General features: G+C 44.4%; 1 protein-coding gene across 4 annotated transcripts in view; it reads right to left on the minus strand.

The window, feature by feature from the left end:
• The window catches only part of Rasgef1b (RasGEF domain family member 1B), a 525,564-nt gene that overhangs the window by 19,929 nt on the left and 493,537 nt on the right, over window positions 1-12,098 (minus strand). For all 4 annotated transcript variants that reach the window (XM_031336909.1, XM_031336908.1, XM_031336911.1 and 1 more), the window contains 3 exons: window positions 2,856-3,038; window positions 1,174-1,296; window positions 567-704 (listed from right to left, as the gene is read on the minus strand). In XM_031336909.1, the coding sequence (XP_031192769.1) occupies window positions 567-704; window positions 1,174-1,296; window positions 2,856-3,038 (444 nt within the window). The remainder of the gene's footprint in view (window positions 1-566; window positions 705-1,173; window positions 1,297-2,855; window positions 3,039-12,098) is intronic.

The raw sequence follows: 12,098 nt of genomic DNA on the forward strand, positions 1-12,098 counted from the left end.
CCCAAATTTCTAAGTTTTTCACTTAATGCCCAGAATAACTAATATGTTTTTTTCCCTCCCCTGACTATCTGGAAACAGCTGTATTTCCCTTTTATCCGGAACTTATAAGCCACAGCCGTCCCTGCCAGATACACTCACACTAAACACTGGCATATGTGCTTTCCCCTCCATGGCCTGGCCTGTCTATTTCTAATTACAAGTTATTAATATGCTATTTAGCTGTATCTACCCTGAGTGTGGGCAGACACAGAGATTAATATGTGAGCTGGGTTAAGCCTTTGTAGAAGACAGACCGAAGTGCAATAAAATTCAAACACACCTGGCACTATGAATTAACAAAAACACCACCCCGGAATAACCGCATTAAACTGCAGATCACACTCATTTGAAGTGGATTGGAATAACTATTCCCCACCTGACCCGCCAAAAGGCCAATGCCGGCTACAGACAGGGCGGTCCAAAGTCAAAACCAAAAGGCATTGCTGAGTTCCACGGCAATCCAGCCCCAGTCCCACCCAGGCTTCCTGTGGAAGTGCCAATGGCTTTCCTAAACTTCAGTGACCAACCTCCTCGCCGCTGGCCATCCTGTGTGCAAGATCCTTGAGGTTTCTCATCATTCTCTCATCCCGGAAGTCATAAGGAAACGTTTCTGTCCATTCTGTCAAGAGTTGAAGGATTTTAGGTGCAATTTTCCTCATCTGGTTCTAGGGAGAAAAGGAAATCTGCATCAGAGATGTCCGTCAGCATGGTCTGCGTTGAATAAACAACCAAGTAGCTGGTGTCACTGGCTGATGTCCTAGCGCTGCCGAGTCTCTGGGGTGGAAGAGGCAGCAGCTACCACCTCCGTGTCAACACCAAGTGCAGTCAACTAAGGTGGGACTGAGGGTCCTCTGTGACTTTATACTGTCCTTTGGTTTGTTTTATTTTATTTTTATTTTGCAATCCTGAGATTCTAACCCACAGTCCTATGCGCAGGAGGTAAGTAGTCTATCACTGAACCACTTCCTAAGCCCAATGCCACGATCTTCACACCATTCCCAATTCCATAGGCACAATCGTGGTGCCATTTAGGCGTATCAGCCTGGGGCTGAGCGAGGGTTACCTATGGAGATCACAAAACCTAAGGCAGAGCTAGCCGACCTAATGAAAGCAACCATTCAAATGTCTCCTTACCTTATCGCCATCCCCTTCACTCAGCCGCTGGTGCTCAACACACAAGTGGCAAACCTTAGCCATGAGCTCATAGGGATGCATGAATAACCGGGAGCTAAGCAGGAAGGTGAATATGTACGTCCTCTGCAGCAAGAGAAAAAAAAGAGCCGCCCCGTTACAGTCTCTGAACGCATTCCATCCCCGCATATTACAATCTTCTTCGACATCGAAGTTAGGAGGCTGCAGGTTGGGGTAATCGCCTGCCAGTAAAACAGCTTGGGATCACTTTCCCTCCGCCATCCTTTCCTTTAACACACACTAAAAGTAACGGGATAAATTCAACGCCTGGGATAATCCAGAGGACATTTCCTTATCTGTCATCCGGAGCCAGGACATATTCATTTTCTGGTGTAATTAAGAAGAATGAAATTCAGCCCAGAGAGGCAAGACTGCCTTGAATGTGTTGCCCACATCGACTAAGGCTATGTGTAACCAATAAAAACCAAATCAAACCAAACTACCACCCTACCCCCACTCAGTCAGGAAGTCTCAGGTGAATTCAGGGTCCAACACCCAGCATTTGCATCACAATATTCAAAGACTGACTTGCAACCGGCCTAGTGGCTCTCTCCAGACTAAGCAGCTGGATAAAAGCGGTACAATACTACCTAAATTTCTCTAACCACGCTGTTGCCCGGGAAGTCAGTGGTGAAGCTTTGCTTGTTTGTTCTAGGGTTTCAGGCCCCGGGTGAAAAGAGGAATTCCACGGATTGATTGTTTCCCCCACCCCCTCCTCCAGCACCTTTAGTGCTTCATAAACACTTACAAGTACTGAACAAGGGATTCCTTTTACTTTTGATAACAAGGTTCCCTGGGTGGGAGCATATTTGAAAACGCTATGTAATGAATCACACAGAGATAGCTCAGTAAGGAACATTATGGTGAATTACCATTGGCAGGCGCACACTCTCCTTTGCGCAACCAGGTTCTCACTGTATTTATGAAAACTAATAAATGTGGTCTCTAGGTATTTCCGTGAACTCACTATCAATAACAGCTGCCTAGTAAACTCAACCTCTGTGTCCCTTCTAAATTCAGACACAGGAGGGAAGGGGAACTCGCTTGTCCCAGACAGGAAACCAAGGAGTAAATATGTGGTGTTGACCTTTGACCTTTGCCTCCCCTTCTGTCTCCTGGAACAAAGACTGAGATACTAAGCAGTGGGTTTCTAGCTTAGGAAGTGCCTTACAGGCTATCAAGGGAGAGCCGAGCCAAGCCAAGCTAACAGCACCTGATGGCCAATCTAGAAATCATCACATCTGGGTGTAACTTTGGACTTTTTCTAGAGACTTTTCCTAGTTACATTAATGTCATATTAGTTATAGGAGCATCCAATCCTCTCTCTGATAGCATTTTTATTTATGGAGCAAGACGCAGGCAGAGTGTAAGCCTACAAGCATCGCTCCATTTAGGCTGCCTAAAATGAGATGGATGACCAAAAAGAAACAACAGATAGGGAGACTTTCCACAATCTCATCCAGCCCCAGGCTCAATGTGGTCTTAGAGCTTTCAATCATTACTATATATTTTCTTCTTCAAAGAAATTCCTAGTAACCTAGGTCATTGCACAGCAAGGCTGGGTCCCTGCACAGCGTAATCTAATCCATGCAGTTGATGGGTTTTCTAGGAACAGTAATACCTACATCAGGATAGTAATCCACATTGGGTACTAAGTGCTGGATAAGTGCTTCCAGAGACCCAGAAAGGAGGTTGTTGTCATGGTAGTACAAGCCTCCACAGCTGTCCTCTGCGGACTGGTAGAGGTTTCGGTTGTAGCCACTGCTGTCAAACATTGCTGAGAAGGGAGGCGTCTGAGGCATACTTTCCTGAAAAGAATAAAAAACAGGAGGACACAGGGATCAGTGGCTTGCAGTATACAGAGGTAAGAGTCCATCCGTAATTCTCATAATGGAAGACAGGCATGGTAAGGAAAGAGCTATGACACACCGTCAGAAGCATGAGGAGCCAGACTGCTCTGTGTTCCATGTGCACATGTATGTTCAAAACAAATATTATGAAATGCCCAGATCCAGTCATGATCCACATGGGGCCATTTTCCCCTCATGCCTTTACAATCACTTGTGAACTGCCCTAGAGGAACCAGATTCCAGCTGCGGTATGACACCAGGTCAAGGGTTTTCAAGTCAAGACTTCACTGGCATGAGTTAGATAAAACTTAAGGAAACTCCAGGGATGGGGGGAGCTGGACACGTGGACGAGTATCAAAGCTGGTAAGGCTGTAATCTGCAAGAGACCTGGAACTAAAGTGTATCGTTTGCATCTTTGTCTGTGTGTGTCTTGAGTGTGTATTTATGTTTGCACATATCGAGAGACTTGAGGCTGGCTCCCCATCTTTATTAGAACGTCAGATAATTATTTAACCCTTGCTCCTTTCATCAAACCTGGAGTTTGGGGTGCTGTGTGTGTGCAGCGTGTGCAAAGCCTCTGACTTGAGGAGGCACGTATGTTTAAGAACAAGCTGTACAGCCCAGCCTAGATGAGTTGCTCTTACCCGTCGGAGTGTTTTGTGAGTCACAAAGCCCCTGTCAGGCGCTGCTCAATGCAGGCCAGAAGCCATTAAGTTATTACTTGGATTTCGGGGGACCAAGGGCAGGGCCTTCAAGAGGTTTCAGGTTCCTGGCTGTGTGTTTGGACAATGGACGCATTCAGAACTTGTGGAACCAGGGGATTCAGAGCTGAAGGAAAGCCAAATGCTGTGGCCATGACAGGCCTGGGGCTCAGGACTGACTGGGAGCAATGCGTGGAGGGTGCAAGAGGACAGAGCCTGGGCTAATCCTTTTCAAGATGCCGAAAGGTATCTACATCTCAATAGGGGGATGGATCTCAGTCCTCCCACAGCATCTGTCCCACCTAGGGATGTGGGGAATAAGCTAGGAGTCTCATAACATGGTGGGGAACATGGGGTTGAGTAGGTGATGCCGAAGGGATGGGGTGTTGGGAAAAAAATCTATAAAGCCAATGTGGCAAACAAAAACAACATCTAGGAAAAACACCAATCAAGAATGATATAGAGATACAGATGTGCTGGGTGTGGTGGTGCATGTCTTTAACCTGAGCACTCTGAAGGCAGAAGCAGGCAGGTCTCTGTGAGTTCAAGGCCAGTCTGGTCTACAGAGTGCATTCCAGGACATCCAGAACTATGTAGACAGCTCTTGCCTCAAAAAGAAAGACAGGAAAATAGAGAGAAAAAAGCTTCATGATGTGACCTTGTTCCTGGTCAAAACCCAACAGTTTGGTATCCTAGAACACCTTCCAGTGGTGGCAGCCACACAGCATCCTTCACACAGAGTAAAGAATAAGACCCCTGAAGACGGGAACCATGAAGTTTCTTTGATATTCTTTCACTTGTTATTGAAATGCATCTATTCAAGTGTCACTGGGAGATGGCTAACCAGGCCTTGAGAACTCCAGAAAATAAAAAAATGATAACTACTTAAAAGGGGTCACAGAAACCGTCTGTTTCAAGAGGTAGAAACTAGATTTCCTTTCAAACTGCAGTCAGTTAAAAGTAGTCACCCGGAGGGTCAAGGGTGAATCTGGAAGATCTGGAGGCCAAGTGATGAGGGCCAAGGTAAGATGGTCATAGAATGAGCCCTCACAGCCCGACCCAAACTCCTGTTTCTGTGAATGTGACCGAGGGCTCAGGAAGGGTGAACTCAAGCGACCCTGATCCTACCCAGAAGCCAGTGCAGAGAGAGAATTTCCAAAAGTTCCATAAAAAAACAAAACTGGTAGAAATAGTTAGAAAGTTGATTGTTGATGACCACTCCACTGGGACGTGTCAAAGCAGAATAAACTGATTTGGTTGACAGTTATTCAAACAGCATATGAACTAACACAGAATTATATGGTGAGTGGCACCCAGGGCTCAATGAAATGCAGAGGGATTTTCTTGTATTTATTTTACAGATTGCTATCAAAAGGGAAACAAGTGTAATGAGCCAAATGACAACAGAAAGATCACGGGACTTCATGTCCACCAGGCACCCTCAACAACCGCTAGCTAGCAGCCAAGCCAGGCTCTTTCTGAAAGACTAACTGTGGCACATAAACACAAAACCAGCTGAGCGGTACGGAATGTACTGCTTGGAAAGTTGAGTTTATATGCCTAAGAAGATAAGCCGTGCAGTTTGGCTCCTCAAGCATTGTCAGTACTGTGATCTACATCAATAGCTGGTGTCTGTTCCACAACACCCAGACTTCCACATCTGGGCCTTTAGTTGTATTTATTTCAGTTCTGGAACTGAAGACTGAGGACCAGATGATGGAATGAGATTGTTTCTTGCTAAGAAAATAAACTCCATATGAAAGTATCAGATATGAGGATCGGAGACTTCTGGATGCCACTATCTCCAGGGACGATGTGCCATGGACTCCTCCAAGCAGATCCAGGCAAGGCCATGCTGCTCTCACCTCTGGCTCCATTCATTCATCTTTCTACCTCATTACAGTTCTGATGCCTACCTCTTACAGTTTTCATGACTAATAGGTTCTGGCTCTGTGGTCCATAAGCTTATAACTTACTCCTTCCCATACTTTCTAATGGAAAGCCTGCCCTCCACCACCCACCCTTTTTCTTTCATGCAAAGTCTGCCTTGTCTGATATATTTATAAATGGGGGCCGGTGTCTTTTTCTAAAATTTGAGGAAAACAACAGGACTCAGGTAAGTCCTGGCTTGATTTATAGCTAAATCAAACAGCAAGAGTTCATCCCCTTGAAAAAGAAACTTGTATGTGACATTCAGAAACCGGTTGACTATTCAAATCACCATTTAACATATATTGCAGGCTGGAAAACAACTCTTGCTCTAGAGAGTTTCATTTCTAAGTTGGTTGTTTGGAACTCAACACACATTCTAGTCAGCTAATGTACAGACCTCTTTCCTCCCCATGACTGTCCTCACATGAACACACTGGTGTGTCTGCATATATATTCATGGAGCTCCTGTCCAGTAAAGGGAGCTGTCCTGTACAGACCCTACATGTCTTGTGTCTACTCCAAATCAAGAGGGTAAGATGGATCAGCAGAGAACCTTCCTGGAACACATTTAGGACCTGTTGGGGATTGGTTCTAATGCTTTGATTCAATTAGGAATCTGCATGCCCAAATGCTAAAGGTCCTTGTCCCCAATTGGTTTTTGATCAATCAACAAAGATGCCAATGGCCAATGGCTGGGTACTGGCCAGGACCCTTAAAGTTGCACTGGCTGGGATGCAGAGAGGAATGGGGAAAACTTCCAGAAGAGGAGAACTGCAGGAGAGAGTGCCAATGAGCCATGTGAGATTTTGGGTAGATGGCCACTGGCCACTTTCCCGATTGGGCCTGGGTAACAAGGGAAGGTTTAAGAGTGCCCAGTCTTTGAGGTAGCCAAGGCATTTTTAAAATAGGGTAATGTGTGTGTGTGTGTGTGTGTGTGTGTGTCTTTCATTCAAGGATTCAAAGATAGCTCCTGAGCCAAAGTGGTATAGCAAAAACTCACCACTACAAGGACCAGCTTCTTATAAATCAAGTGTATGTGTATGTGAGTGTATGTGTGTGTGTAGGGGTGGAGGGTACCAATTCAACTGAGGTAAAGACAATACAAGAATGATTTGTCTTTGAGGCAGAGACTCTGAAATAGGCTCCCTGCTCATAAGAGGCATCACTCTGGGTAGACAGCACAGGAAGACAACAGAAAACATATTTTTATTTTATAAAACAATAAACTAGGCTAAAGGAAAAAAAATACCTTTCTGGCCACTGAAATTGGCCCACAGATTACACATTATGCTGGGAAAGTTTCTAGGAGGAACAAGACATGCCCAACCCAGGCAGAGAAGACGAATATTCCTTCTTAAAATTGACTTGGTAAGCTGAACTCAGCTGTCAGACATCTTACAGGGGCTGTTAATTTGGGCACAAAAAATAGATCATGTGCTTCCAAGGACCCCGAGGAAGTTTGGCCTGACATTGATCCGTAAGCAAGCGCGCAGGCTGAGGGTGATGTACAGGATGAATGGCTTGAAAGGCATGCCTAACGGCTTCAGACCAACCAAAGCTCCAGATGAAAAGATGCCTTTCCCTGAGCTGCAGACTGGGTTTGAATTAGCAACTGCTTTTGCACAGTGTTATTTATGACAAAGCAGGTGCATGGGAGCATGAGGTGGTTTCAGGTGGTAACTCAAACTGGAAAAGAGGCAGCGGTGCAGATGAGTGTAGGGCAACATCAAAAGCCATCCCTTACTCCTGTGGCAGATGCTTTGCAATCTTTCCTAGAACAGCACATCAGTGTCTCCTTCACTCTCAAGAGAAGACAGGAACTTTTCTGCTCTGTGTCATTACAGGACGAGGTGTTTACAACCCAACGGCTCTACACTGATTACAGTGTTTTAGCAGCAGCCTAAAAGCTAGACAAGTGTCCCAATTTAAATAAGTAGGCAAAGATCTCCTTCTCCCAGCTAAACCTTGAAAGCGTACTTGTTGAGTGGGAAGAGAGTTCATTTGATACCTGGAACTCGACCTTTCTCAATTCCTGTCTAGATTCCAAAGGAACTTTGCACCTTGCATATTCATCAAGTCTTTGTTTTCTCAGTTGACACTGCAGACGCTGGGTACAAGTTCCTGAATCCTTCTAGCTAATGTTACAGTCTGACAGCTTCCTTTCGGTGACAGCAGACTTGGGAATGCAGACTAAGGAAAGATCCAGGTGACAGTGGATTGGAGCCCAGGTGAAAGGTCCAAGTTAAGCTTCTGAGCTGCCTGAAGTGCAGTGTATGTGTAAGCTTAGAAATGTTGAGGTGGTTATCTTCTCCTTTCTTTCCATAGACTGAGAAGCCTTTTTAGCAGAGACCTCAGAGAACATCTGTGGAAAGTGCTGGCCAGCTACAGCTCCAGTAACCAACCCTCTTTAGAAAACAGGTATTTTGTTAAGAAGGCAAGCAGCTGAAAGTAGAAAGCGGAATGCATGGAAACACCTCTACAATGTGCAGCTTTTAGAACTGAATCCAAATGCTCTACAGGGTTCTTAGCTAAAGGAGAAAGATTACTTATTTAATTTTTTTTATTAATGTGTGTGGGGTGGTACCCGAGGAGGCCAGAAGAGGGCGTTAGGTTCCCTGGAACTGGAGTTACAGGCATCTATGAGCCACTAGGGGTGCTGGAAACTGGACCTGTTTTCTTCTGCAAAAGAATGGGGATATTTCCTGATTTGTTACATGCTCTGCAACTACCATTTCCACCCTGCTGACACACAACACACACACACACACACACACACACACACACACACACACCAATTTACATTTTGCTTTATCAGCCTTTAAGTTACTTAGAATTTTTCTTTTTCATTATTATTATTATTATTATTATTATTATTATTATTATTATTTACTAATCCCTAATTGGCAAAGGATTCTGACTCAACTAGTTAACATTTTCAGTTGGAAGAGAAACAAAAGTTAGATTTATGATCTTTTGTCATGGGGTGGTGTTAGCAATTTATTAAAGCACAAAATGACATTTTGGTACATGGAAACTCTGAATAGGCCTGGAGTGTCATTGAAAACCTTGCTACAGTGTGTGTAGCACAGGAAGTCAGGAAGTGCTGACTTCCTTCAAGCCTTAAAAGCCTCTACAGCGTCCTTGCAATTCTCCAGCTGAGCAGTAGGTGGCGCCCGGGTCCCTGTCTTTGACAGAGCTAGTGTTTTCCAGCACTTAGAGCTGGTTTACAAAAACAAGGGAATGTAAGGAGCTCAGCATAGGACTGAGCTTGGGGAACAAATAAGACATAAATTAGTGGGCAGTGCCCATCCACTCTATTTCCTGATGCCCATCTATGATGAAGTTATTTCACTGAGAATAAAACCGATCTCCAAAATCACCATTACCTAATCAAGTGTTGCTACACGGGCTGGAGCCCTAAGAGAATATATACAGCCTCTTCTTCATTGTTTGATGGTCACCACAGGCTGCAGGGACTGTGACCTCACACTAAACAGAGGAGAAAAGGCAACCGGGAAACCAGCCATTCTGTTCAACTTAAACATCTCCACATGGCTAGAAGCCATCCTATTAGACAGAACAGATGAACTGCAGATTATGAAAGATATATGATAGATCTGAAGTTAAATCATAAAGTATCAACTTTTATTATTAAACTATTTTCTTTTCCTGTGTCTAACTCACTTCAATAGGGAAATGGTTCAATACTCAGTAGAGTATTTGTAAAAAGCCAAGATTATTTTTCTTTGTATTTTATTATGCAACATGGTGAATGGGACAATTTAATTTTGGGGGCTGAAAAACTATGCTTTCTCTCCCTTCAATTTTAGTCTTTTAGACAAGTTGAAAAGGGCCCAAAGTGGTCCCAAAATGTTTTCCTTTTTACATGACTAAATGTTTTGTCCAATTTTCACACCAGGGTTCTCTAACATAATTTCAATCAACTGGATCATTTCTAGGTATATATTCACCTTAAGAGGAAATAATAAATATATAAGACTATGAAAATGGACTGGTGAAAGAGACATTAGCATCTGGTTGGAAAGAATGGTGAGTTCATAAGCTGGAATGTTTTTCTGACCCCACTTTATTGATAATTAGTCATTGTTTAAAATATTCTCACAATGAAGAAAAGGAAAAGACAATTCAAGAAAATGCTAAATTGCTATCTAAGTTCCCCAGAGACAGAATGCTCCTCACCCTTTTCATTCCCATGTGCTCAGAAGACACCTGCCCATGTGACAGGCTGCCTTCATCCTAACTTGGCCCACTTGAACATGGACAGAGGAAGGAGACGGTGACAGAATAAAGCAGCCGCAACAGACATACAAAGGCCCCATAGACCATCTCCTTTAACTTCCTGCGTCCACGTCACAGATATCACAGCTACATAAAGAAGGCAGGGGTCTTGTCAGGGTTCCCGTCTGCCTAGACTCATTCCCAGGGCAGAGGGCCGCTAAGCCACAAGGGTCATCATCTTAGAATAAGCAATGCCCATACAGATCCAATTTTTGTAGGTTTAACTGATGAACCAATAAAAGCATGGACGGCTGTACATAGTTATACAGTTCTGGAAAAATGAGAGGAGTAGAGACAGATAATACTTAAATTCAATTACTTACCTCCCCTCCCCCAAATCCTCAGCAGGACAACCAGCCAGAGGAAAGACTTCACAAGATCTCTGTAAAGCTTTCTCATTTGTTTTCTAATCAATTCTGCCATCAGAATTAAGCTTCTCTTCAAGCTTTGCTTGGGATTCCTGATTCTTTTTCCAGGCAAGGCTGTGCACCTACCTTTCCCTATCTCTTTCCCAAGTATTCTCCTTGGAGCTCATCTAAATTTTCCAAGTTCAGTTCTTCTAGGTAACCTCTGGAGCAGGATGCTCCCATGGTTTTCTTCTATACAATACCAGGGACCCTACCTGGCCTACACAGGTCCACTTGGCCCACATCTTTCTCTCTGTTTTCTTACCCATTTTCTTCCCTTTGGTGGAGTGGTATTTAACTGGTTCATTTGGCCTACAGTACTCTATTAAACCGTGATGTTAATGTTAAATGAATGAGATGTTAATGACAGTGAAAGGAATACTGTGCTGAACAATGAACAACATGATATTAAGCTATATAAACTTCAGAATATGCTAAGGTTTGGAAACGGGCATTGCAGATGCATCCTGATGAGGATCTTTCCACAAGGCCAGCTTCGAAGAGTGGTAGCACAGACACTGTGTACAGCACATGATAGGGAGCAAAAGCTGAAAAATAAGTCCAAGGCCAGAATCCTTAGCAGCCAGAAGGGTTGGCACCTCCAGGAAAACAAAGGCTTGACCGGCACAGAAAAGCCACTTGCTCACCAGAGGCTGATGTTATCACACTTGCCCAGCAAATCTGCTTGAAAGGGAAAAGCAGCCAGTGCTGTTGGTGAGCCCTGACTTCTGTCAAAACTGCCCTGGGTCCTCACTGAGTCAAATATTGCTCCCTGCCCCAAATAAAACTGTCGTTAATGAATAACACTGTTTAACTGGCTATCATTTTTCTTCTCTGCATCCTCAACACCCAAACATTTTTTATTCCTTTTAAGAAATCATTTCTCCGTGCGTTTTGGACCTCATGTGACCAGCTGTTTCCTCCCAAATCGTCAAATCAGCTACACACTATCTTCTCTTTTTAAATCCCCTTGTCTAATCCTCTTTGCATAGGCTGACCACCCTGGTCACAACTATGTCCAATTAAGGCACAGTCATCACATGCCACGCTCCAGCTACTGTGCTCATGAGGAAAGAGTAATTATTCACCATCTGAGTCTGACTGTGCCCGACATCAGTCAAGAGCTCGATAACCTTATTCCTGGATTCTTCCCCCTTTATCCTTCCAGCTCTAGCCCTGTCCTCCCTGTGAGACACCATCCCATCGGGGCTAAATATAGCTCTACGCACACCAGCAGTTCCAGGCCATTGTCACATGGCGCTGCTGACGAAGGACTCCTTGGAGACGCGTTCACCCAAACATACATACAGAAGTATGCGTGCATATTTACCCATATACACCATACGCCCTGAATGCATCTGCAAACGGGCACATTTTTACTCACAAGAGAAAACTGCAGCCTAGATGCTCTCCTTGCACTGTTTACCACATGGGTCAAGAGAACATCTCCCTGCACTGTCAGTACCTTAGCCACAGTGCTTTGCCTGAACTGCACCAATTTGGATGGGGTAAAGTGGCAAGCAATAGTCAGATCACATGCACACAGCACCAGAGAGAGAGAGAGAGAGAGAGAGACAGAGACAGAGACAGAGACAGAGAGAGACGGAGACAGAGACAGAGACAGAGAGACAGAGACAGACACAGAGAGAGAGAGACAGAGAGAGAGAGAGAGAGAGAGA

The sequence above is a fragment of the Mastomys coucha genome, unplaced genomic scaffold (assembly GCF_008632895.1).
Source record: "Mastomys coucha isolate ucsf_1 unplaced genomic scaffold, UCSF_Mcou_1 pScaffold22, whole genome shotgun sequence".
Lineage (NCBI taxonomy): Eukaryota > Metazoa > Chordata > Mammalia > Rodentia > Muridae > Mastomys > Mastomys coucha.